This window comes from Rhipicephalus microplus, chromosome 1 (genome assembly GCF_043290135.1).
Source record: "Rhipicephalus microplus isolate Deutch F79 chromosome 1, USDA_Rmic, whole genome shotgun sequence".
NCBI classification, from domain to species: Eukaryota; Metazoa; Arthropoda; class Arachnida; order Ixodida; family Ixodidae; genus Rhipicephalus; species Rhipicephalus microplus.
The window spans coordinates 99,490,169-99,517,874 of record NC_134700.1 but is presented as its reverse complement, the minus strand read 5'-3'; the positions used below and the strand labels follow the sequence as shown (position 1 = coordinate 99,517,874).

The window sequence follows — 27,706 nt, the reverse complement described above, 5'->3', positions numbered from 1 at the left end:
TTAAAAAACATTGTAGAGAGACAGAAGTTGCATTACTTTTTTTTATGTCTGGCCGTCCCAGGCTCCCAATTTATTGATTTCAATGAGGTGCCTGCCCTCTCAAGAAATTTGAAGCTCCATTCTGCTAAGCATCCGGGCGGAAATATTGTTGTAGCTATCTTACAGATAAATCTCAAGAGGCAGCCACAGTCTCCCTCCCACAGCAGTGACAGATGCTCGACCACTTCACAAAGGCTGATTGATTAATGGACTGATTAACATGTGGGGTTTAACATCCCAAAACTACCATATGATTATGAGAGATGCCACAGTGGAGGGCTTCCGAAATATTGACCACCTGGTGTTCTTTAACGTAGACCCGATTCTAAGCACACTGGGCCTACAGCATTTTCGCCTCCACTGAAAATGCAGCCGCCGCAGCCAGAATTCCATCCCATAACGTGTGAGTCAGCAGCCGAGAGCACTAGCCACTAGACCACCGCGACGGGGCCATAGGGAGTGCGTACAGCTTTGCATACGTTAGCAGAGTAGCTTCGGGTGAAGGCGGCACTAATGGTCGTACCAGCTGCTGCACCTTGTTACGAGCCGCGTCGGTGGCCGCAGCCGACCCAGTAGGTAGCATGGAGCTGGGTGGTGGTCGTCATTCCGCAGGCCACGGGGACGTTCAGAACCCTCGAGAGCTGAGGCAGAGGGACAGGCGTAAAGGAAAACTTAACAAGACGTTTATTTGCAACATGTTGGAGAGTAACGTCCGAACGACGACTCTTCTCGCGACACTCTCCTGTTTTCTTCTGGCGGGCTGCTCCCGCTGCCTCGCCGTGCAGTTCCGAAGATATAGGCGGAATGTCTCTTCGGGGAACCAACCACTCATGGAAAGCACAACACAAGTAAGTGTCCCTTCACACACGTGGCAGGTGCACGTGGCACACGCGCGGGGACTCGGAAGCGACCACGCAGGAGAAATTCACGGCAGTCCCTCCTGTAGCACACAACCGGCCTTCCGCACATTCCAGAGGGGCCCGCCCGTAGCCACTGCCCCGCAGGCAAAGCGCACAGCCGAGACAAACAGAGCCGGTGCAGGTGACAACCCGCCCCCACACAGAATGTCCGAGATGATGGGAAGGCACGCTTGGGGCATCCGGCCCAAGGACTTCGTTACTGCTTTGTAACAACCTCTTCACGGACGATGTCAGTCAGAGCAGCCACTTGAGGCTGTGAAGGCACTGCACGAAGCTTTTGCAGCTCGTCGTGTACAATGCTACGGACTAGCTCAGCAAAGTCTCTCACGCTCGTGGCGTCGGGTGTTGCAAAGGGTGCTGACAGACATGCAAGGTTGTCAGACCACTCATACTGCGAAGACCGCTGTCTTAGCATTTGCTCCATTGTTGTTGCTTCATGGCGGAATTTCACCACGGTAGCTGGTGGGTTTCGTACAAGTCCTGCAAGCAGCTGCTCCTTGACACCCCACATCAGAAAGCATACCGTTTTGTCTTCCGTCATTGCAGAATCAGCTCGACGGAACAGGCGAGACATCTCCTCAACGAACATGGCCACGCTTTCATTTGGTCTTTGATTGCGAGAATTGAGAAGATGTTCTGCTTGTTCTTTCCGGTCGGCGCAACCATACGTGTTCCGCAGCCAAGTGCAAAACACCAGCCAGGTTGTCAGAGCAGCCTCGTGGTTCTCAAACCAAATACGCGCTGAACCCTCCAGGAGATATAGACATACCGCAGTTTCCGGTGCTCGTCCCACTCGTTGGCGACGGCGACTCGATCGTATTGGTTCAGCCAGTCTTCAACGTTGTGGTGTACACGTATCCCGAAGGAGTACCGCCACCAGCGTGGGTCCGGTCTTAGCGAGCCGCAGGGCACGCGTTAACCGTCGCCGTGGCGAGGACACGATACTGCTCAAAGTCGCAACACTTTATTGTGGCAACACCAAACACAGTACAGCCCGTTGCAAAAAAGGCGCGGCGGGAAAGCAAATAGGCTTATCCACGCCACGGGCACAAAGTGGGCAACGTGGGCAACGTGGCAGCACGTGGCAGAGTGGCAACGTGGCAGAGTGGGCAACGTGGCAGCACGTTGACAGCAATGCTGAACGAGCACGTCTTCTTTCTTGTGCAGATTTTGACTGTCGCCTTTGGTGAGCATGCGCTTGCCGTGGAAAATGCTTCCATCCGGTTGGAATCGCCAGCTGCCGCAGCTCGAGAGGAAAACGACGCATTCACTGTTTCGACAATCTGCGATTTCATCGAGCCGATGCAGTATGAGCGTGTGGAAGCTACTGATTACAGCGTTTCCTTCGGAGTGACGTCACGACTTGACAGCTACTTATACCGGCCGACGTCCCTCTGGCACTTCAGTGGGCAACGTGGCAGCACGTTGACAGCAATGCTGAACGAGCACGTCTTCTTTCTTGTGCAGATTTTGACTGTCGCCTTTGGTGAGCATGCGCTTGCCGTGGAAAATGCTTCCATCCGGTTGGAATCGCCAGCTGCCGCAGCTCGAGAGGAAAACGACGCATTCACTGTTTCGACAATCTGCGATTTCATCGAGCCGATGCAGTATGAGCGTGTGGAAGCTACTGATTACAGCGTTTCCTTCGGAGTGACGTCACGACTTGACAGCTACTTATACCGGCCGACGTCCCTCTGGCACTTCAGTGGGCAACGTGGCAGCACGTTGACAGCAATGCTGAACGAGCACGTCTTCTTTCTTGTGCAGGTTAGTTATCTGCCCAATGCCAAGTGTGTTCGTAGTAATAATGTTTGCTTAGTGCTGCTACCTTGCCCACATGTGCTAAATGATGTTTGTTCCATTTTGTGCGTTTTTGTTGACTTGATTGTACAATGTGGGGATGTCGAGCAAAATCCGGGGCCTGATTCTGATAGTGATGAAGGGGTAACCGAGTTCAAAGCATCGCTCTCCGGTTTAAGTGATCGCGACCTGATACTCAATGTTCTAACAGGACAGAAAGCAATTATCAAGCGCATGAATGACTTCAGTGCTGCGCAGAAAACATTATCTGACACACTAACCGAATGTAAGGGTAGGCTTGATTCGTTGGAATCGTCTCTTGCCAATTTATCCTTGACGCAAGGCAAACTGGAAGCCGTTGAATTCGAAGTTAGCAATCTGCAAAAAATGGTTGTTGCTATGGTGGATAAAATTGATGATCTAGAAAATCGCAGTCGTCGTAACAACATTATTATTCACGGTTTTGATGAACCTGCTAGCGAAACTCCTGCATCATTACGGGAGAGCGTAACTCAAACTTTTTTGCTCGACCAGCTCGGCCTTACTATATCAGGAATAGAAAGATGTCACAGACTTGGTAGTAAACGGCCTGATAAAACGCGGCCTGTCATCGTGAAATTACTTGACTTCCGTGAAAAACTTACAATTCTAAAAAACTGCGCTAAGCTCAAGGGATCAAACTACTATGTCACAGAAGACTTTTCTCAGAAAGTGAGAAATATTAGATCAAAATTGTGGGACTGCACCGCAGAATATAGAAAAAACAAACAGCGAGTGAGGCTTATCTTCGACAAAGTGTCCATTAATGATGTTCTTTACATGTGGGACGAAACCAGTGGTTCTATAGTTCGTGTTCCTAAACGCCATCATACATGACGAACAACCGGTTGCAATTCCTTAAAGCTGCTTAATGTGAACTGTCGAAGCATAGTGAATAAGGGTCTTGATCTTGAACACTTGGTGGCAATTCATGAGCCTGATGTTATCGCGCTTACTGAAACCTGGCTGCACAGTGGTGTTTATGATAACGAATTCACTCCCCCAAATTTTTATGTTTATCGTCGTGATCGCAACTCTCGTGGTGGGGGAGTTGCCCTTCTCTTCAAGAAAAATTTGAACGTGGCCAGAATGTCTGATGCTGTAGACGTTGAAGCACTCTTCTGTAAGCTGTTTCATGAGGGCCAAAATGTGATTGTTGGTGTTGTATACCGACCACCAGCGAGTGATTTAGAAGTACTAGAGAATCTTAGAAAGTACATTGATTGCAATACAACTGATAACAATAAATTTATTTTGTGTGGTGATTTTAACCTCCCCGGCATTAACTGGAACACTCTTTCGGCTGACAGAAGCGACGCAAATAATAATGAAGCATTAATTGATATTGCATTTCAATTTGGTTTAACCCAACTTGTTAAAGACTTCACACGTGTTCACGGAACTAGTAAATCTGTGCTTGACCTTGTTTTTGTTAGTTCAAGTATTCGTGGTGATTCGAAATGTGAAATAGTTGAGGGAATTTCCGACCATAAATGTGTTTTAATAGAGTTCTCTTCATTACTGCAGAAACCCATCTTTAACGTATCTCATTTTCCTGACTTCTCAGCTGCTGATGATACGTCGATATTAGACAGACTGGAAATAGCCTACGATGAACTTTGCAGTAGTATGATCACTGAAGAGTATGACGTCAATTCATTATGGCTGAAATTCAAAAATACAATTCACGCCTGCATTCAGCTCTTTGTACCAGTCAAGTATCGAAAAATCAATTCTGCGAATCCTTGGATAACGCGTGATAGCATTCACATTAAAAGAAAACTAAACCGTGCAAGGAAACAAATTAAGAAGAACAGTAGTCAAAAACGTATCGCTGAAGTGGCAATGCTCTCTCGTGAACTTAAGAAAAAGATGAAGCAGGAACGTTTCAACTTCTATAACATTCGTTTGAGCACGCTGGTAAAGGAGGCACCAGCTAAGTTTTGGAGGACCATCACACCGAAGTCCTCAAGTACTAATACATTTAACATAGGCAATGATTTCACATCCGATGCTGCTAAGATTTCTGATGCGTTCAACACCCACTTTGAATCCGTTTTTTCCAAAGATAATGGTAGCATACCCTTATTTGACAAATTCCAGACATTACCTCCGATTGAAGATTTGGAAATAACAGAAAGTGGAATATTTAACCTCTTGCTTAATCTAGATGTGAAAAAGTCATATGGACCCGATAATATACCTAATGCATTCCTTAAACGATACGCTGAGTGGTCATCTAAATTTTTGTTAATTATTTACCGTACATCCCTTTCGACGGGTACTTTGCCTGATGACTGGAGAATTTCCAAGATAAAACCACTGTTTAAAAATGGCGATAAGCAGCTTATTTCTAACTATCGACCTATAGCTTTAACATGCACGTGTTGTAAAATTCTCGAGCATCTTATTCATAAGCATATTACGCTTTTCTTGGAAAATTACTCAATATTAACACCAATGCAACATGGGTTCCGTCACGGCTTTTCTACTGTAACTCAACTGGTTGAAATGACACATGACTTCGCCGCAGCTATTAATGAGAGAAAACAGATAGACGTAATTTTTTTAGATTTTGCTAAAGCATTTGACAAGATTTCCCATTCTAAATTGCTCATTAAACTGAACACATTATTAAAAAACAGGAAACTGTGTAGCTGGATTCAATCGTATCTAACATCCCGGCAGCAATACGTTGTTTTTAAAGACACTCCATCAAACATGTTACCTGTTGGCTCAGGGGTTCCCCAGGGCTCCGTGCTTGGCCCGTTGTTGTTTTTGGTGTTCATAAATGATATTGTTGATAATTGCAGGGTTAAAATACGATTATATGCAGATGATTGTGCGTTGTATTCACTTATTCACACAGTTGAAGACCAAGTTAAGCTTAACACAGAAATTGAGAAACTCATGAAGTGGTGTAATTCTTGGCAAATGTGTGTAAACTATCAAAAAAGTGTGGCCATGTCGATAACAAATAAGAAGTGTCCCCTTGTTTACAATTATACAGCTGATGGAAACATCCTAAATCGAGTAACAGAGTACAAGTATCTAGGCTTGCATATATGTAGCAACCTCCACTGGGATCGACATATCGACTACATATCTAATAATGCAATGATGAAATTACATTTTTTGAGACGTTCTCTTCGCTATTCATCATACGACACTAAAATTCTGGCGTACAAATCTCTTATCCAACCCATTTTGGATTATGGAAACATTATCTGGGATCCTTACACCAATGTCAATATCCATAAACTAGATAGAATCCAAAACAAGGCTGTCCGATTTATTTTCAAGAAATACGGCCCAACATCAGTCTCTGAATTAGTTGCCAAAGCGGGATTCAAACGGACTTCAGAAAGAAATAGAATTTCTCGTTTGTTGTTCTTCTTTAAGATAGTTAATGGTCGAATAAATAGTAACACAGGTGAATACTTAAAGTTCTCTTCCGGTTACTCTACCAGACAACGTCATAAACACACTGTCGTTCCTTTCCAGCCCAATAATAATACTTTCAAGTATTCCTTTTTTCCGCGCACTGCCAAAGAATGGAATGAGCTTGACAGCAAAATTATTGAAACAGACAGTATCGAGGCATTTGAAAAATTTATATCTGACTAGTGTTTTTTTTTTCTTCGTGAAACATTTTTTATGTTGTTTGAAGTGCTTTGTTCTGTGTTGACTGCAGTATTGTACTGTTGATTTTGTTGTACTATGTACACCCACTCTGCTATGGCCCCATGTTGGGGCTAGCAGTATTGCTAAATAAATAAATAAATAAATAAAGTAATACACAGGGTGCCACGAGCACGTCTCCGCGGTAAAGGTGATCCACGGAGACACCGGGACAAAGGCCCGGTTGCTCGAGCGAGGGCAAAGGCGCTCGCGTTGCCTTCGAGGGGAGACGGGTCGGCGTAGCGAGGCCACGCACTAGGACACTGTACCGCCCTTCGGCCGTGCGTACGCAGCGGGGCAACAAAAGGTGAGCGTTCGCATCGGGCGCGAGGCGCCGTCAGCGAAGTCCGACGAGCCTCGACTGACGGGAGTCGACGGACGAAAAAAATTGCGTGGCTCACCGTTTGCTGTCCCGGAGAATACTGTCCGCTCCTGACGCAGCGCGCGAAAACCTCTCGGGAGTCCCCGCGCGCGGCGCCACAGTCAACATCCGCTTCCAGGTGAGGGAGTTAAACGTCACTCCGCTCTCCCACCACGGCAGACAGCAAAGGAGGGCAGACATGTCGGGACATGAGAATGGCAGAAAAGGCGGCAAAGCCCGCGCAAAGGCAGCGGGCTAGCCTCAATTCCCACATCCCCCTCTCCTAAATTTGCCCTTTACCAGTCTGCAAAAGGCAGCCGGACGTCACCCATGCAGTTAGAATGACACTGCTATGAGCGACAGCTAACCTCAGTCCAGCCCTGCTACTGCTGCTAAAAAAAAATGATTAGAAAGAAGAAACAAAACATAAATAACAAAATAAACACATGACACTATAAAGATAACTGCGGAAGGGAGCACAGAAAAGTGGGACAAGTGTTCGTGGTGCTGAAGGGGGATAGTGTCCACTGCGCGGAGGGGCGGAAGGGCGTGACAGTGTCCGCTGGGTGCGATGCCCGAGTGCGAGGTCAGAGGTACCGGAAGGGGGGGCTCACTGATGGCTCGCTGCTGCTCTTGATAAGCCGCGAGTTCGACGAACGCTGCCTCGGCTGTTCTTCGGAGGCCCCGCATTTCTGGCTCGATGATGAAGCTGGGACGTTGCGCGAAGCCGTGCCTCTCCAGTGGTCAGGGAGGCTGAACCAAAATTGGCCGCGAGGCGCCCTGGCGTTGGCCGGCAGCATATAGCTGCTTTCAGCTGGCCTCGCGCAGGAGCCATGGTGGGAAAGGCAGCAGGGCTTCTTCGACGGCGGCCGAGAGCAGAGCACAGCCAGATGGTCTGACGTCAGAGGGTCAATGCCCCCCAGCACCTCCAGTGTCGATGTCGATGGAGGGCAGCCATGACGCACTCTTCGCGGGCTCGCAATGAAGCGTCACGCACATACACACGCACGCACACACACCGCCGACAGCTGCGCGAGCGTAGGCGCAAAGCGTCCTTCGTCTCTCTCTTCCAGCCAGCACTGACACTCAAGGTCACACACAGCTCCCTTCGCGGTAGATGAAACGAAACACGGAAAAAAAACAGTAAACACAGAGCAAACTGACACTAAACATCTGGCCAAAAGAAAATAAAAAAACATAAAATACAAATAACACTTAATATTAAACAAAAAACATGAAAATACACATGAACAATTAAAAAAAAGAAACACTGGCAGCAGACTGGGCAAGGTCAACTTCTTTACGAGAAAAGGCCATAAAGAAGCTAACCTATACTGAGCCTAGACAGTAAACTGAGGGCCTTCAGTTGCGGAGAAGTCCGCCGTCCGGCGCGAAATCACAAAGGTGACCGCTTCCTCAGATTATACCGGTGCGGGGTCGGAATGCGGTCCGTCGCTCCGGGTGTGCCCGTTGCTTGCGCGAAGTGCCGCAGGGCACTAGCGCGAGCTCGTCAGAACGTGACAAAGGGCTTCAGGTCTGTGATGTGGGCACGGCTGAGTTTTCCCAAAGGGGATCTTTCAGCTAGTACGCGCCACGGACGCTCACTGACAATCGGTTCATAAGACCGGGCGGCTTTCCAACCCTTGGCTTAACCGTTTGTCAGACGTGGCAGGCACGGAATAGCGATAAAAGCCACGCTTCGTGCCGGGCCAGGTCACAACATTGCTCAGTTTGCAAAAACTTTCGAGCCACTCAGGTGACCAGCCATGGATTCGTCGTGAGAGGATCGCAACAGTGGGGCTTTCAGACTTTTGGGCATAACCACCTTAAACGGGTCAACGGACTCGTCGTCAGTGGCTATATACTTCTGCAGGAGCCCGTCATGGTCCAGCAAAATGAATCCGCCGGGGACTCAGTGACACACGCTGTTTCAGCCCCCTAAACGCGCATCGCGCCCGCCGCAGAACAAGCAGCGTAACCGTGCTCCGCAAGTCGTCAAGACGGTTTAACGGCGCCGCCGCAGTGCAAGCAGCGTATACGGCGCTCTGTCCCTCCGAGATTCGAAACGGATCACTTTGCTGAGCCTTCAGTAGCTCTTCGCTGCTGAAAGCGATTCCCATTCTCCCAAATGGGGGAGTCTGGTATCGCGCCCACTCAGGACCGCAGCAACCGCCGCGTGAGTCGGCGTTACGGGTTTGCTCTCGGCCTCGTGGCCTTCGGAAAGCTCCCCCGCTCGGCCGCTTCGCGGTGCGCCGCTTACCTGATTAGTAGCCAAGGTTTGTCCGCATGGGGACTCACCCTTCACGCCGAATGGCGGCGAAGCTGCTGTTTCGCCCCCGACGCTGGCAAGTGCTAAGGCACCGCTAGCGGCTGTCGCACCGGGATCAAGGTCCTCGGCCGACAGTGGGGCACGAGATAGCGCGTCAGCTACCACGTAGGAGTGTATTCACCACAAAAAGGGGTGACGACACAGGAGAGCGCCGAAGGGCGCCCGTCCATAGAGGTGGTGGCCTCTTTGTGCAACGCGGCATGCCACGAAGCAGACATGTTGCGACGAGCCCGAATCGCGCTGGCGAACTGACTCGCTAAGAGCAGTCAAAAGCTAGAGCTTTTGATACCGCGTTGGGCGCCAGTGTGGTGTACACGTATCCCGAAGGAGTACGGCCACCAGCGTGGGTCCGGTCTTAGCGAGCCGCAGGGCACGCGTTAACCGTCGCCGTGGCGAGGACACGATACTGCTCAAAGTCGCAACACTTTATTGTGGCAACACCAAACGCAGTACAGCCCGTTGCAAAAAAGACGCGTCGGGAAAGCAAATAGGCTTATCCACGCCACGGGCACAAAGTACTACACAGGGTGCCACGAGCACGTCTCCGCGGTAAAGGTGATCCACGGAGACACCGGGACAAAGGCCCGGTTGCTCGAGCGAGGGCAAAGGCGCTCGCGTTGGCTTCGAAGGGGGACGGGTCGACGTAGCGAGGCCACGCACTAGGACACCGTACCGCCCTTCGGCCGTGTGTACGCAGCGGGGCAACAAAAGGTGAGCGTTTGCATCGGGCGTGAGGCGCTGTCAGCGAAGTCCGACGAGCCCCGACTGACGGGAGTCGACGGACGAAAAAAATTGCGTGGCTCACCGTTTGTTGTCCCGGAGAGTACTGTCCGCTCCTGACGCAGCGCGCATAAACCTCTCGGGAGTCCCCGCGCACGGCGCCACAGTCAACATCCGCTTCCGGGTGAGGGAGTTAAACGTCACTCCGCTCTCCCACCACGGCAGACAGCAAAGGAGGGCAGACATGTCGAGACATGAAAATGGCAGAAAAGGCGGCAAAGCCCGCGCAAAGGCAGCGGGCTAGCCTCAATTCCCACAACGTCTTCGTAGGACTCCTCATGGAAGGGCTTTGGGGTTCAAGGTGCTGGTGGCAATGGAGCTGGCGGAGTCGCGGTCTATTCAGTCTGGCTTGCAGTTGTCGCATTCGCCATGGTTCTGGAGCGTTCCGGAAGAGGGCTGAATTGGGGTGGTAGGCCTAGTTGCCACCGACTGCGTCGAAGGTTGGCTGTTTCTACCAAGGCGTCGATGGTGGGGCTGAGATCTTGCTCGTGGTAACAGTGCATAGCCTATTACCCAGCACCTCCACCAGTGTCACATTACACCATAACTGCAACCCTTAGATAATGGCACACAAGGACGTCAAACTGATTCGAACAATGGCAATACGACTGTCTCATTTTCCCTGTCTTGTCTTGTCGCTTAGGAGATCTTGGCTCATACCCACAAGTGGGATCGGCCACACTGTACCTTATAATAGATATTTTTTTTGTACAACGCTTGCTAAAAAAAGAGAGAAATTAGATAAGAACACTAATATAGTTCCTTTGAAAAAAACAAACATGAAAAAGTGCCAAAGAATTCGATAAACCAGAATATATAAAACAAATTAACAAGAATGAGGAAGGGGGACAAATAATTGGATATATCTGACAGTACCACTAGCAGCGTATCCTTCCGGTTGCTTGAATGAATATATATAGCGCTAACAGAATAGCACTGCGGCCCGCACCCAAATGACTGGCTCCAAACGATAACAGGGTGGATGCATTAACTGGCAATCCGAGCATACCAATCGGTCTCTCAAGAATTATTCGGCGCAGTGAGGCGAAGCGGCGGCATGTGAGAAGAAAGTGATCTATTGTTTCCGGTTCATTGCAAACTACACATAGGTTAGTTAATGAAAGTCCTGATTTGTTGAGATAAAAGTTTAACAGAGGAACTCTACAGCGAAAGCTTGTGAGGGTCACCTCACATTGACGGGAAAGGCATTTTGCGGTGTTCCATGTGAATTGCAAGTGCCAAAATTCTTCAGATTGTAGGAGCGATGTTTCGTTGATATTTAAGATTAACAGGTGTTTGAATCGTTCGGCAGTAATCAAAGGAAACTGTGGAGCTACTAGCACCACCGGGAAATTTAAAGATACCGAAGCAAGCGAATCAGCAATTTCATTTAGTACAATACCAGCATGCCTGGGGACCCAAATAAACCAAACTTCTGATAGGCTATGCGGTACGAGAGACCAAAATATCTTGAGAAGAGGAGTCTGCTTTGCGGACATTCGATGTGTACATAGAGATAAAGCATCCGAAATATTAATAGCTTTTGACTGCTGATAATTTAGTTTTCGAAGAGCCAATGTAATAGCGAGGAATTCTGCGAGATAAATTGGTGTGAAGTCAGGCAATCGGAGCGCAAAAGACCAATTAAGCTGATGATAAAAAATACCTACTCTAGCCTTCTGAAGATTTTGCGTTGCATCCGTCGAAATTACTACATAAATGGGAAAATGACTGAGATGGTCTTGAAGGAGGCAATCCAGAACATGCTTTGGAAGTAACTTGGCATTTTTCAGAAAAATATCATCGAAAATTAAGTCAATTGGCACCGAGCATTGAGTTTGGGGAGTTAAATGCTGGAGGGAAACGTGAAGATTTGATAAACAAGATCGACGAAAATTACGTGGGGTCTTTGATAACGACACCACGGACGCTTGAAGAAAGAAACTGGATATTTGATGAAAACTGTCTGTGAACAGAAGAGGGGCACATCGTAGAGTTTTAAAAATGTTTGCACAGTAAGCTGTTGAAATCTAACATCAAGTGGAATGATTCGAGCTTCCAAATAAAGCACGCTATTCGCGACACACCTAGGTAGCCCGAGACATAGCCGCAGAGCTTGCCTTTCTAGCAATATAAGAGACCTTAATTTGTACTCGGTACTTCCGGAAAACAGAATGCAACCAAACTGCAGAATTGGGCGTATGTAAAGTTTGTATATCATAAGTAACGTATCCCTGCGCATCCCTGAATTCTTATCGCAAAACCGGCGTAGCAATCCTAGGGCGCTTTCTGCTTTACGGGTGCTTAATTCTATTTGTTGCCGCCAATTTAAATTGTCCACGTAAACAATGCCAAGATATCTTAGTGCTGTTACTTGTGGAATCGGATCATTTCGATAATGCAGTGAAAGAAATATTGGAACGGATAGAGGAAATACAAGCAGAGCACATTTGCTAACATTAAGTGAAAAAGACAGCCCGCCAAGCCATACTTCAAGCTCACTCAAATATGACTGTAAGATTTGATAGAAACTATTGATATCTCGGGATGACGAGAAAAAAGCAATATCATCGGCGTAGACGTAAAGAGGAACACTTTTATGAACAGGAATGAATGATAATAAGATATTAAATAAAAGAGGTGATGGTACTGATCCTTGCGGAACACCTCTCGTTTGCTTATATGAGGCAGAAGTAATTCCCTCGTGGCAACAAAAGAATTGTCTCTCAAAGAGAAACTACTGAACCCAAGATATAATGTACTTGGGCACCTCACAGTCCACTAATCTTGAAATTAATGTACTGTGTTCCACACTATCGTAGGCTTTTGCGATATCTAACGTGACTAATGCAAAAAGCTCACCAGATACTTTTGCAAGGCGAATTCGGCTTTATAAATCAACATGAGCCGACCATATAGAGCACCCCTGTCTAAATCCTATTTGCCTTGATGAAAGGATGTCCTGACGAGCGATGAATTCACTGAGTCTTCTATGAGGAACTTTTTCCATTACTTTAACTAGGCTTGAAGTAAGCGAAATTGCCCGAATGTTATCGAAGACATATATATCCAAGGCTTTGATTTTTTTCGCAGCAACGCAACTTTAGCAATTTTCCATGCGCTTGGAATCCATGTGTGCTGTAAAGAGCAGTTAACAATATTCAATAGCTCATCGGGATGGGAATTAAATGTCAATTTAATCATATAGCTTGTAATCTCGTCTGGACCGGGAGCCGCTTGATTTACAGTTAATATGACACCTGCCAGTTCCGCAATAGTTTTTCTGTGCACATTTTTCTCTGCACGCGCATCTTCGTTCTCTTCTGAACAGCGGCACATACAAGCCTGCCAGCATCAATGGAAATAATACTTTCAGAACTTGTACTAGTGGCAATATTCTTCTCTCTGTCTGCCTTTTTCTTTCCTTTGTTTCTCATTTTTTCTCTCTTGCTCGATGATTTTTTTATATCTTTCTCTCTTTTTATGCCTTTATACAAATTTCTCTCTATATTTTTCTTTTTTTTTCTCACATTTTCTTTTCTACCTTTTTTTTTCTCTATATATATTGCACGTGTTTCACATGCTACACTTTGCTGAGTAGTTCTGTCTTTTTTTTTTTTTCAATTCCTTTTTCTTCCTTTTTCTTTTGTTCAATTTTTTTTTCTTCATTTTCAGAGGACCAGTGCTGAGTAGAGACACCCAATTTTCGTGGCTCATACCCGCTGATGATGATAAATTTCTGGTGACCATGGGAATTTTACAGCTGCCTATAACAGCTTCGCTGTTGGAAAAAATTTAACTACCCTTTTCTTCATTCCCGACCATGAACAGAGCTTGGTTGAACACGCTGCTCTATAGGCACCATGGACTTGAAAGAGGGTGCTCATAGCTCTGGTCTACCACACTGCAGTGCTATCAAACCTGGTCACTATGAAGCAAATGAGGCATTAAAGATCACTCACTCATGCGTGTACACACAACACACACGCACATACACAGTTCATCTTACACTGGCCACACGTGCAACAATGGCCACACAGTTCATCTTACACTGGCCACACGTGCAACAATGAAGATGCAACAATGAAGATTCATTGTTGCATCTTTTCTTCATGTTCAAACTGAGCTGTGCTATAGCAGTACAATTTTATTACTTGGACACGTTCAGACCAAGGACACCCTTGTCTCTAGAGAAAAATATTAGACGATTCACACAAAATTTAAAGGCAAGATAATATGTGAAATAGACTTGCGTAGGCACGCATCGTCTATAAAAATGTCAACCGATTACACAGCCTAGAACATATTAAAAATCGTTATTTAAATGCATGTCATGGAACCACACGTAAAATACGCCTTTGGTTTTCCTGTAAACAATCATCCACCCCCTGCATTGGCTGCCGTGATCATTGCTTTCTCCTAGCAGACCTTTTCAATGGAATGAGGGGGCAGGCTTGCACGTGACTACAAAGGCTGATGTCCTTGCCTTGGAAGTGCATTTTCGGGGGTCACACATATTTATGTCTCAGAGTGAGCCTTCGTTTAAAAGATTTGTTAATGCGGTGCTCTTGTTGACATGTTTATTTGTGTGTTCACACACTCGGCTATGTTTACACGAAAAACACTTTTGGTCCCACCTAACTCAGTGCTCTCTGAAATTGAGACTGCGACTGCACGGTATAAAACTATCTTGAAATAGTTTACTGCTGTGCGTTCAAGTGAACGAGCTTTGCAGCGTGATAAGTGGGTCATTAGCTACCTATTGAGACTGAAAAAAGGGGACGCAAAATTTTTTAGACAGTGCACCTTCAAGTTGTCAAAGCTAACATTTCTCAAATCTCGCTAATTTTATTATTTGCACTACCCTGGATGCGAATCAATTTGCTTCCATAAACACTGACAATCGAATTCACCTGTTATAATTTAAAATCTTGCACCATTGTAGAATCATCGCTTGCCTACAGGAGAGTGCCAGCATATCATAGTGGTGCACTCAAAATTTCCTAGTGCTTCCGGCTAGCGCTGACTCCCCACTTTGAGTCATCATTCAGCATAAGGCTTGCCCAATATTTTCTGTCCCTATGGCATGTCACCGAGAGAATTGCAACCTGTTTATTTCTATCACTTACTAAATTCCGTATTTACTCGAATCTAGGCCGCTCTCAATTGCAGGCCAACCCCCGAAATTTGCAAGGCCAGAAAAAAAAATGCTCGCCTTGAATGCAGATCGAATGAAAGCAACACCGTTTCATCGGCCGAAAACCCAGCACTATTATTGCATAACAGCACACTCCACAGGCATGTGCATTCGTTCATCATCGTCATCATCATCATCGTCTGCAGCCTCGCTGTCCTCCTAGCTGCAAAAAGGTAGTTAAGGCGCGACACTTCCAGAAATCTACCAATGCGACTGCGCTAAACGATTGCTTTCAAAAAACAGCCTGCTAACTTCGTGTTCCACGCCTGTGCCTTTGCGCGTGCGAGAAGAGAGGGTGTTAAGTGCATGGTGATCACTGGCACAGTAATCAGGTGACACGACCCACCCTTACTGGCACGAAACCTTGCCAGCTCATTGAGCTTGACAGCATGAACATGGGACTGCGAGATTTCGAAACAATAGACAGTCCACTGCAGACATCGTTCATCTGTGTAGCCACGGAGATCACTCCTTCTCTGCTGAGCCTGGCCGACCAGGTCACCGTGCAGTGCTACCATAGGACGTTGCAAAAATGAACTTTGAGTGCACATGCAGAACAACCTGCACATGGCAGTCTATGATCAATGCCTAACGAACCGACATGCCTCTAGCGCAGACGGGCTTTTACGTATGTGGCAGCTGCGTTTAAACTATGCTACTTGAATCTAAGCCAACGCCCACTACTTTCACTGACCGTTTTTTGAAAAAAAACACCGGCCTAGGTTCGAGTAAATATGGCACTGAATTTGCAATTGATGATAGCTCACAATATCAGAAAAGCCCTGCGATCTGTAACATACACATGTAAACAGATGCAAACAATTCATTTTGTTTAGGTATTGGCTCTCAGCCCAGCTTGTATTTGAATGAGCACACAGAAAGCTGAAAAAAAAAAGGAAAAAATGAAGCTGGCACTGACGTGTGAACCTGGAACCACCAGGTGGTGCTGTGCAGTCCAAGGAACGCAAGGGCCTCATGGATGACACTCATGGCCCAGAAGAGCAGCAGTGGTAAGCCATGCCCATGAGTGGGGGTGCTGGGCAGGGCCCAGAAGCGTTCGAGCCGTGTCACCAGCACCGACAGCAGCCAAGCTGGTGCCATGCACAGGGCCCAGACCAGCTGGTGACCCTCCACTGGAGCACCCCCGATGCCCGACACCACGGCCAGCCGCACCAGGCACGATGTGGCCAATGCCATCATGAGCGACGTCTGCACGTGAACAGACGTTCCGCATGATAAACGCATGGAATGCTCACCTTTTTTGGCCAGCTGCCTCACATGCATCAATGCTCCCACCAAGGCAGGGATCTGACACAACCCTGCATTATCCCTGCGGCAGTATACCTTTCAGGCACAACTATTATATATCAGTGAATGAAACCAAGCAAATAATGAAGGCACAGAACCTACAGGGGACGTCATCATGGGCATAGTTGGGGGAGGGAGGGGGGCATTGGGCAGTTCAAATTCCTACTTAAAAGATTTTCAATTCTGCTTGCATGTGTGTGTGTGTGTGTGTGTGTGTATATATATATATATATATATATATATATATATATATATATACACACACACACACACAAATGCACATGTGAACATGCATTAGGTATGGTTGACCCATACATAAATTATAAAATTTTGGCTATGCCCCTAGGTAAGTTAATTGTAATGTTTTAATAGTATTCTAGTAAGTGTGATATAAATGTGAAGAAAGTAAAATGGACAAGAACACAACTTGCCATTGACAGGTACCAAACATACAATCTTCAGATTGCACACTCGATGCTCTTACAAACAGCGTTAAAGTGGCGGTCGTCTCCTCGTCCACTTTTGCGGAGTGTTTATGAGCACTCAAAACACTGGGAATTTCAGTCAGCCCCGCTCGCAGCCCTGACAGCCAGTGTGGAACACTCTCTTTTGCCAGCTGCCAAACCAAGAAACGAGCCCTAAAAATTCACTTCTGTCATTCATTCATAGCGAGGGTTTCATTCCAGCAAATTTTATGCATTCAGCCAGTATGCAAAAGCTTATTCGTCAGCTGTTCACTTGTCGAAAGATCACGTGCTACGGCTTCCACACTCATTCCACACAATTTCAGATGCTGCGTCCACTGGTGGCCTGCCCAGATCTAACTATTCTTAGCATTCCCCAATACTTTACGTGTCTGATCGCTTCTGTGGTGCGATGCTTTCCAGCCACTGGAGACTGAGGGGCCAGGTTTAACTGTGAGTATCATGTAGGCCAAGGCTGGCAGATACAGCACCAGGGAGGCCAACTTCTGTTCTGGTGAGAGAGCAAGTCCACGCAGAACAGTGAGCATTTTTACATTGCAGTTGTGCAGCACCACTAGACCTCAGCTATGCTTGCCCAATTCAGGCCCCACTTGAAAGCTGCAATGTGGCTTACACTATCTGGCTAGCTGGCGTAGCACTGCATAGAAAGCACAATAAATACTCCCTTTGTTGCTTCACATAACTGCCTACTATGTTCTCTGAGCACAACTGAGACCCCAAATAATGTTAGTGAAATTAAAATAGAAAAAAAAGACAGCTAACAAGATTCACACAACTATATTCCCGCACATTAATGAAGCAGGAGTTCAGGGTGAAAATCTGACTGGAACCGGCATGAAGCCGTTTTAGCAACAGGAGAATAACGTTGACAAAAGAAGCAAGAAGTTGGATTTCATTATATATGACACATGTTAACTAAAATAGACCTGTTGCCAGGCAGTTTAGAAACAATAGTGTCATGCGAACTAATAGAAGATAAACATCGGTGTCTACTTATGAAAAAAAGACGGAAACAGGAAAATCGAAGTTGGCGACGAAAAATTTGTAAACAGGGTGAGTGTGTGCTGGAGCTGACGTTTCAACAAGCAAACTGGTCTTTTTCGAGGTTTTAAGCGAAATCAGTTGCAGCCTTGAAGAAGACAATTTCTCTTTTGCAGCAACTGGTTTGGCACTCACTCCCTTTTCACGAATTTTAAATCAGTGGATAGATATTTGTAACAGAAGTTTGTCTTGAATCGGGAGGAATTCTAAAAGCAAGACTGTTGAGAGAGGTAGAGAAAGATGAATCTATAGGTCACAAAAGTTGTTACAAAAAGTCTTAACAACCCATGTTGATAATGATATCTCACTAAAAATTCCAACTGCATGAAAATAAACATTTTGTGCCAACTACAGAATCAAGGAGAGTGATGACAAAAAAAAAGTGCATAGCTGTTCGACAAGATGAAAGATTCCCTATTGGCCACCAAAGCTAACTCATCTTCTACATATGTACTCACATGTTGACTAGATACGACAACAGCAATATTTAATGTAAGCAAGTATGCATTATCACCATTTCATATTCAAATCAATCACTCACTATTCTCTCGAAAATTTTTCAGAAAGCAGCTTGGATTAGAACTAAGCTAACTTGACTTGACTTAAAGGGACACTAAAGAGCAATGCAATTTTTCGCATATTAGTAAAGTACAATTTCACCATTTTAAAAACACAACTCCTACCACAACACAATGCTTAGTAAGTAAGAAAACATGCGAAAAGAAAATGGGGGTGGCGAGGCCAACCTGAGGTTCCCGCACCAAACACCATGATGTAAGAAATTTTGAAGGCGTCTACTAGGTCCTACGTAGCTTACGATCGATAAAAATTAAGTACATTGCGATCTGTGGTTTCCATAGACTTAGCATACAAACCTTTTCATAAAGCCAATGCCACGAAAATACCGAAAGGACATTTTGCAATTTTCTACTTCACGTGCAGAGATTTTCACGCAAAATCGAAAAATGAAACTTCAACCTTGATTTTCTCTGCTAATGAAGTACTTATGACAGTGAAACATATAGCATTAGAGTTCCCTAAGAGCCATTTGTCAATAAAGTCAATGTTCCTCTTTAGTGTCTCTTTAAAGGACATGTTCAGTGAAAGAACAGTTTAATTAATGACACTAAAATAATTTTTTCTGTAAAGTTTGCGAGCTATATTTTTGTAGGATTCCTAAAAACATTTGTTGCACCTCAATCAATTATATATTGATTATATGTACCACTTAAACTAATCTGTAAAATTGCTTTATTGAATGATTTATTTGGGAAACAAGATATATTGTTTATTTCACTTAACCTCATTTTAATTTCATGAGGTCTTCTACACTGTCACTTACGGTGTTACATGTGATGCAGAGGTGTCAGCAATTCTGACATTTGGGCATGGCTTGCTCTATTTCTCAAAGTTATTTATTTATTTATTGATCATACCTTACAGAGCCCAATAATGCGTTGAGTATTTTTTATCCCTGTGTGATGTGCAACTTCAGTCTTACTCGTAAGAAGTTTCCCTACCACAAATTTCTTTTATTTGCAAAATGCTTTTCGAGACAACAGTGCCTTTTGAGTTGGCTATATTTTACGCAACTGAAATTTCTGTTTTGCTGGGCATTATCATGCAGGGCCGTATGCAGTTCAACTGCTGCTACGGCTTTACAATGGAACAGCAGACAGGCCGAGGCACGTATACCCTGGTATATTTGGAGTCATGGCCTCTTTAGTAGAACAGGGTAAAGAGGAGGAGCAAACTTTTGTTTGTTCTGTGAGTAATATATGCAGGCACCACAAAGCTCTTGAAAATATGTCAGTAAAGTCCTTTTCAAATATTTAGTAAGGGTTAGATGTTCGAGAAGTTGCTTAAATCTCTCCTTGGTTATGGGGCTGCCAAACTTTCCTTGAGTAAGGGGTGGACAGAGGACAACCCACGTATAAATGTATTGCTAACAACAAGGTAAGGCAGGCTTCATCTCTAACTTTTGGTGGAGGTGCCCAACACCTCAGAGCCCCATCGCGAACTTCAAGCCCTGTAGGCTAATGATCCACATTCGAACAGCTCCCTTTTCAACATGGCCAAGCAAAGAAGACATAACTCAATAGAGTGTGTATCCACTCGCGTTCCAACGAGATTCCTCCAGGAACACTCACATGGAACTTGTAACATCCTCTGCGATGTAGTAGTCTGGTGTCGAGGCGCGTGGCGTACTTGTGGTACACTGCCCACTGGACACCACCCCCCAGGAGTATGACTAGGAGAAGGACAGGTGGACCCACGGTGTCGAGGAAGCACTGGGAGAGACCCTCTCGGGTCCACACGTCACTCAAGGTCACGTTCGGAGGACAGTAACGCATCTTGCTGTACTTGAGGCCACCTCACAAGGGTGCTTCCTACGTGGAAACACATTGCGAGATATATTTGCTGCAGTGTAAAAACTACGTACAAAATGCCACTTGAGTGAAAATTCTGTGAATCAATAACATTACTTCCGTATGTGTTTAGTGTCTCGTTCTTCACAACCTCTTCTTTTTCATCTCCACTTCCTTTTCCTTCTTATGGAAAGAGCTGGCAGGCAAAATGCCCCACTTGGTGGAAATTGTCAGCCTCCTTATGTTCTCTTTCTATATTTCAGTAGGCTTACATGTTAAGGAATATTAGAATAATTAAGCATACAAAACTCAAGAGGAAAGTAACTGATAAGAACAGAAGTGTTGGTTAGGTGATGCAGTCAGATGAAGCTGGGCGATATTTAGATGGAAATTAATATGGCAAATATTGATTAAGAATTTATAGTCATTTTAAAATGAACAAACCTTATTGCTGCACATGGGTGGTACGATCTTGCTGAAGAGTGGGCGACGTGCGCACGTCTTTATCAATCATGTGTGAAAAAAATATTCATTCATTTTTGAAATTCGTGCAAGTTTGCAGTCATGGTTAGAGGCCTAAACAGTGAAATTGGACTTGACAGTAACCTTGCAGTATACCCATGCATCATTTTATGTTCAATAACAAATAAAATCTAGACTCTTACATAACAAAATCACAGCACATTTATGAGGTGCTCTGGATTAATTTTGACCAACTGCCATTTCTGACGTCCACCTGAACCCAAGTACATGAGCGTTAGATGTATTCACATTTCACCACGATCAAAACGTGGCCACGGCTTGTGTTTTGTACAGCAATGGCTTTTCCTATGCTAATGCCTTTTTGTGCTTTTGACAGTTGGTTAGGTCAGTGCGCCGGTTTGTTAACAATATAAACAAGATCAACTGACTTTGCAGAGTAGATGACAATACAGGCATAGAATCTAGCATCACCATAAAATACTGGCCCAGGAAACAAATCTACATTCAAGTGACGTTTTCAATTTGCAAATACAGTACATAATTTGCTTCCTGCAGAGAAGCAGGGTCCATGAAATGACGTGAACGACAACACTTTGCGGGCATCTATTTATGTTTTAGAGCAGTCTGCAAGCTTGTAGTTGGTCCTGATGTGTGATGTAAAGTAATCTACAGATGACAGATTGTATTGATCATCAGTTTTTTATATACTGGCATAATTAGGGGGCTGCAGGTGGTAGTGATTTAACAGTTACATTATTCAGTCCCAATGCTGGTGATAACAAATACGGTTATGTGCAGGGTTGTCATCACACTATTCTATAATCACCGTAAAACAACAGCCTCCCCCGATCATCTCCCTTATCTGAAGCATCCTTATCCCTTATTGGTGAAGCATATTCCATTTTATGCCTACAACCTTCTTAACTTTTTTACTCAGTCTGACACAGTACCATCTTCAGCTTCTTTCCGCTTCTGTTCTGTCGATAATTACCTGGCCAGCCCAAGTTCATTTTGTCAACCACAATATCAGCTACCCCTTTTTGTTTTCTGACCCATTCTGCTACCTTTCAATCTCTTAATCTTAATATTCTGCCTGCCATTTCTTACTCAGGGATGTGTGACCCTTAACATTTTCTCAAATTTCTTTGTTATTCTACCAAGTTTCTGCCTCAAATGTTAGAACTGGCAATATGAATTATCTGGAAAGCTTTGCATATGTGCTGCAGCCCATGCTTGTTCAGTGAGTTTCGTTTTCCCAAGTAGGCTCCCCTGTTAGTGATTGACCTTTGGCATGCATAACGTTGTACATATTCCAAAGGTTGATTGTCAATGGCGAGCTCTTTCTCTTTTGCCAGGCACTTATTTCCCATGTTTCTAATGGAATGGGACTTTGAAGGCAGCTAAGCAAGCCACAAAGTGTTTCAACTCAGTAAGAGGAAAGGTATTATCACATGGATTCTATGTGAGAAACAATACAAATGATCAGTGGGTTTTGCTCATTTCTTAGCCATTTGCTAAGCTCGCAATGGCCCAGTGGAACTGCCGCTTGTAAAAATTTCTACTGTTGCTAAATCTCAAAGTAAAAATTTGAAAAAAAGAGCCTATCTCGTTATCATCAAATGAATAAGAAGGTTAACATGCGAGTTACACCTTTTTAATTGTAAACAGAGCACTTTTTACCCATGTAAACTTTTTCAATTGCACGCCTGTTAACGCCTCCATATGCTGTGAATAGAAGTGTAGAAATTACAAACGAGCTAACCCCGACTACTCACACACCATCAATGATCAATTCATGCAATGAGCATATTACAAGAGCATGTTCGTTCACGACTTTGTGGATGCTTTGGTTCGAAATCAACTTGGACGTTAAGAATCTAGCACACACGTAGTAACTGCGGCAATGACACCAAATTTTTACAACACATATGCGCATGTAAGTAGACCTGCATGTATACACGAGAAAGTAAATTACAAAAGGGGTGTGTGGGTGCGACGAGTTACATCGCCGTGATGAAACAGAGTTTCATCACGGCGATGTAAGATTTTATTCTGCAGAAGTCTGCAAATTTTAGATTGTTCCCTGCGGACGTACTACATGTGTAGCGAGCACACACAACATTTCTTTTTTTTTTTTTTTCCCCTCGCCGGGCCTCCACTGCGCAGACATGCAGGTGTTATCTGCGGCCGGATGCGCACACGGCGTGGCGCACCACCGCTGCAGATTTGCGGTGGAGGCATATTAAACAGTATTGGTACATTGCATCGACACTACAGGCTTGTTTATTTTGCACGAGGATGCACATAACATACAGCTCCCTAATGTTCCCAGGTGAAAATCTGTAACTGGGAATCTAACTGGTTTCAACTGGTCCCAGTTGAACTGGTTTAAGGAACACTTTTCCAGTTGGGAATTTTTCCCAGTTGGGAATCTATTCCCAGTTGGGAATCTATTCCTAGTTGGCAACTGGGACCAGTTGGGAACCTATTCCCAGTTGGCAACTGGGACCAGTTGAGAATGCATTCCCAGTTGACAACTGGGACCAGTTAGAACGCATTCCCAGTTGAGATGTTCTTAACTTTGAACGTGCAAATGAGCATTCTAAGCACATGAAAGACTCCAAAGGACTTATGTTGAGTGTATATGAGACGATTCTATTTATTAATGCAGAAAAAACATTGCACAGCCCTAGTCTTTGGTCTTCGTTGGGTTATCTATGGATTGAATGCATTTCGCAGTACATTTACTGTGGAGGTTTTCGTCGCTCTGCCTTGATGCAATCCTGAATTTTTTCAGTTAGTATGCTGGTCAAGTTTCGGGCTGCAATGGACGAGTCGGCGCCTGTCACATGCGACCAATGGTTGAGTGTTTCTGTAAAAGAACAGGTGACATGTTACGTGCACTTCTCAGGATAGATTTAGCACATATACACAGCAGACCAACCTTCCAGAACCGCGACCTTTTCAGGTGTCAGCGCAGGCTTTGCAACCTCGCCGAGGTTCCTTCTTCCTGGAGCTACGCCACCTTTAACACTGCGTGACGCTAGCCCTTTCTGGGACCATATGGCTTGTGCCGTTTCCTTCACCACCAGCCTTGCCTTCTTGTGAGACAGAATTCTTTTTGCCTGAATAGGCGTCAGGCAGATGCCCTTTTGAAGATGAAACTGTAAATATCAAGGAAGAGAGCGATGCAACATCTTGTTCCTGTAATTATTATTGGCTGACAAAGAAGTTCAACTTAGCAGGCGTACAAATATTGAATAGCAAAAATTTTATTATTACAAGTTTTTGTGCAATATAATTTTTTTCTGAATGTGGTAATGAGCATGGTTTCTTTTTTTGTTTACTTGACTTGTGAAACAGGTTGTGTGGGGAAGGGGGGGGGGCAGCCTTGCATCACTGCAGTTTATTGTATGCTTACCAGCTGGTGAGCACCGGACTATGTAAGAGATTTGAAATGCTCCTTGGCTTTGCCACCGCACGCTATCGGATATTCACGTGAGAGAGGAGGCATTTTCGCGCCACTTTGGCAAAAAGACAGCAGCGGTCTAGATACAGGTACTTTAAACAATATTTTTGGTAGCCCTGTATTTAATTTTTTGTTAGCAGACATACACACCAGATGTCAACCTATATATGATGATTAATGCATACTACAATTTAGGGCATATGTAATTATTACATGTTCCATAATGTAGGTGTTGCCGACTTTCAGTATTTGAGAATTTGAAGAGCACATATTCAATTCACGAATTAAAATATTCGCAGGGCCACTATTCGATTTGTATTCGGATATGCACATGCTTTTGCCACCTCATATAGTGTTTCTAAATGTCCAAATTATCTGTGGTATTGGTAATATATCTAGCTACCGAAATTGACAAGGGCAAGTATACAAGCCACCTGTACTTTCTAGAAGCTAAAATGTAACATGTACTGCAGAAGATTTCACAAACTTACCAACAACTGCTGCTGTTTTGCACCACTGTCATTGGCAACATGCCAAGTAGCTGCACATCGTTATTGTGGAGGCACCTCTGAGCTGTTCGGCAGGCAGTTTGTTTCACACGGCTTATAATAATATCATGGGTTTCATGTCCCAAAATCACATGATTATACGGGATGTCAATGTGAAGGGATCTGCAAATTTTGAATATAGTGTGTTCTGTCCTCAATAGGAGTATTATATTAGAAAAGAGGCTGTGTGCACAAAGATAATAGTAAATCATGGTCACTAAGATTACAAATGAGTGCTGTAACTAAATCAGTGCTGTGAAGCTAGATGTAAGTATAATGTAATGAAGTGACAATTAGTTGGGATGCAATCACTCAATTTACTGAATGTAAACACATTTAATTCAAGCTACCATAGTTGCTGGTGTGAACATATAACATGCTACAATTTATGTTGGCATCTACAGTATAGATTTGAAATTATTTACTTTTTGACCATTTGCATCAATCATGTTCAAAGAATGCAACATTATGCTAATTTCATTGTGTGCTTGAACTTCACAGGTAAAGTGCAAAATATATACTCACAGAGCCATCTTCTAAATATGAAAAACATTTCCCTGAAAAAAGATGTTGCAAATTTGTGAAACATGGAAATTCAGTAGTTTCCTACAATAGAAGCACACAAGTAAAAAAGCCTACTTGGACTAGGCAGGTCATCAGATTCTTTTGCTGCACATGCTGGAAACACAAGGAGCAAAGCTAAATGTTTACACAAATACTACACATAAGCCTGTAACTCACCAGTCATCGAAGTGGGAGGTTCCTCTATGAAGTCTGCATAAATATTTTGCATTGTTATAATTACACGTAAGCAATACAATAGAAATAAACCTAAAGCCTTACCATCAATGGCACTTCGTGAGTGTAGACTGCCAGCATCTGGTGTGAAAAAGCCAAAATTTAGATCTCACAGGAATAGACAAACATCCTCCAACTTACTCGGTGACCCAGGCACAGTCTCTTGAATGGACTTTACTGCATTTTTTTGCAATTTTAAAATCAGTTACAAAGGCTGTATTGAGAAAATAATCTAGCCTCTTGCAATTTTTGGCATGCATCATTTTACTTCATTTATGCATGCAAAAAAATCAGATCTGTGTGCATAGTACACCAATTTACAAAACTTGCTAATTTTATATTTAATACTATTGCACATACAATTCATGCAGTGATGGAAGCAATACATGAACATCCTGGTTACTTGTGTGTTTCATTGTGTCAAATGTCATTTGCTAAGGAAGTGCAACATTGCATTTCCTAGCAAGTCTCAAGGCAAAAGTCATCAAACATGCATGATCCTTTGAATTCTTTCCCAGCAGGAACAAGCTTTGTTGACTCACTGGACTGCAAATAGTATACTGCAAAGTGCTTTAAGTAAATCTGAAAAATAATTAGTGATTATGAAGTAACCGATTATGCATCTTGATCCATTACATGAGAAGGGAATACTGCTTTAAGTACTCTAGCTCAAGAAGTGCTCTTATGCTATATGCTACAGATGATTGTCAATTCTATGTAGTATGAAACTAATAACACTAAATTTAATAACAAAAATGAATATGCACCTAGGTTGCTTGTGGCCTTTGCTGTCTCCTTTCTAGCTTGTACAGTGCAGCTCTCAACGTCAGCCTCTTTGCTGTGCTGCAGGTCTTCAACTGTCAAAATATTCAAGAAATGCTCACTAGCTATGAAATTAACAGGTTGTCATCAACATATAAAAAAACTTTCTCATTTTAAGAACTAAAATCAATATATAATTATTGTACTTACACCTCAGAAATTTTGAGTTTAACAGCACCTGCTGTGAGCTAACTTGTTCTTGCAAGAAGATGTTGTCTTGCCGCAGCTCCTTGCATCTCTTTTTCCAAAATTTGGTTTTTTTCTTCTCTTCTGTTACTTCTGAGCTGGACACGAGAGAGTCATCCGAGCTTGATGATGAACTCAGTCGCGTTTTTCGCTGCGTAAACATTTTTTTTTTTTTTGCTTCACTGAAGCTTATTCACAGTGAAAAGAAGAAAAGAAGTTTAAGGAAATCGGGTATTATATAGTTAATACACGCTCACAGTTTGTTCCGAGTTCTGTCGGAGAGCGTGGCTCATCTGCTTTTTCAAGATCTGCTCGTACCGGTCTTTTTTTGCTGCAGTTCGGTTGACAGCTGTTTTTTTCATTCTTGCAGCCTGCAAATTTTGGATTAGACATACTCCCAATATCTTAAAATAATTCGCACTTCCTTAATAGATTCGAAAAAAAAGAGAAACACCTAAAAAAAAAAAGATTTGCGAATGAACAAGTGCGCACTTACAGTGGCCTTCTTGGTCACAGCTCCTTCAACGTCCGAGCCTTCCTCAACTGCAATTTTAGGGATCGGAATTCTTTTTGGCGATTCCCGAGCTTCTTTCTCTGTGGCTGAAAGTGCAAGTGTGGATATTAGACTAACGCGTAGATCAGGGTAGATGGATGCACTTACCGCCAAGTCGAAGTATCTGGGCTTTATATTCACCCGTGTCGTCACCGTTTGCTTCATCCTCCCAGTGAACGACATACACTGCCTTGCCATCGAAATCCGTCTCGTGCTTCGGATGAAAATCATGGATATCCTCCACTCGCACAACATATCTACGAGTGTCATGTGCATGGTCACTATCTAGAAAGCGAACTAGCGCGAACATTATATCGAACCAAATATGACAGTCAACGGGCTCAGCGCGCACGTGGGTAACGCGGGCCTGACACAAAGTGGATTGTACTCAGCTTGGCCCGGCTTCGCTCAGCTCAACCAACCAAGCCAAAACTGCTTGGCCTGGCCTGAATTTAAACGCGTACAAATTCATAAATAACGTTGTTAAAGAAACGGCCT

The 27,706-nt window shown here is 44.3% G+C and overlaps 2 protein-coding genes across 9 annotated transcripts in view; both read right to left on the bottom strand.

Moving 5' to 3' along the window:
* Hmt-1 (ABC transporter ATP-binding protein/permease Hmt-1) overlaps positions 1-27,706 on the bottom strand; it is a 119,884-nt gene that overhangs the window by 86,609 nt on the left and 5,569 nt on the right. Inside the window, exons 2-3 of the mRNA XM_075886251.1 lie at positions 20,131-20,370; positions 16,066-16,355 (exon numbers count right to left, since the gene is read on the bottom strand). Of these exons, the coding sequence (XP_075742366.1) occupies positions 16,066-16,355; positions 20,131-20,334 (494 nt within the window). The 5' untranslated portion in view covers positions 20,335-20,370. The remainder of the gene's footprint in view (positions 1-16,065; positions 16,356-20,130; positions 20,371-27,706) is intronic.
* Positions 23,462-27,652, bottom strand: LOC119170654 (uncharacterized). Of its 8 annotated transcripts, XR_012893601.1 has the most exons (13): positions 27,317-27,652; positions 27,152-27,255; positions 26,913-27,026; positions 26,620-26,806; positions 26,415-26,504; positions 25,789-25,824; positions 25,693-25,728; positions 25,591-25,623; positions 25,489-25,527; positions 25,375-25,406; positions 24,793-24,972; positions 23,777-23,996; positions 23,590-23,704 (listed from the first exon to the last, which is right to left on the bottom strand). XR_012893601.1 is itself a non-coding variant. In XM_075886294.1 (12 exons), the coding sequence occupies exons 1-12, from the start codon at positions 27,516-27,518 to the stop codon at positions 23,577-23,579; spliced, it is 1,221 nt and encodes a 406-aa protein (XP_075742409.1). In that variant the 5' UTR covers positions 27,519-27,646; the 3' UTR covers positions 23,462-23,576. The 8 variants fall into 8 exon arrangements, 7 of the variants coding, with proteins under 7 accessions (XP_075742409.1, XP_075742393.1, XP_075742423.1 ...); XM_075886294.1 differs by lacking the exon at positions 24,793-24,972 and having other exon boundaries at positions 23,462-23,704; positions 27,317-27,646; XM_075886278.1 differs by lacking the exon at positions 24,793-24,972 and having other exon boundaries at positions 23,462-23,704; positions 25,591-25,728; positions 27,317-27,647.

Coding starts and splice junctions, on each gene's coding strand:
- LOC119170654 (XM_075886278.1), bottom strand. CDS start 27,518: ATGTTCGCGCTAGTTCGCTTTCTAGATAGTGACCATGCACATGACACT. Junction 26,505..26,619: donor AAACTCAAAATTTCTGAGGT/GTAAGTACAATA, acceptor ATATTTTGACAG/TTGAAGACCTGCAGCACAGC. Junction 25,528..25,590: donor ACCTCCCACTTCGATGACTG/GTGAGTTACAGG, acceptor TTGTGTTTCCAG/CATGTGCAGCAAAAGAATCT.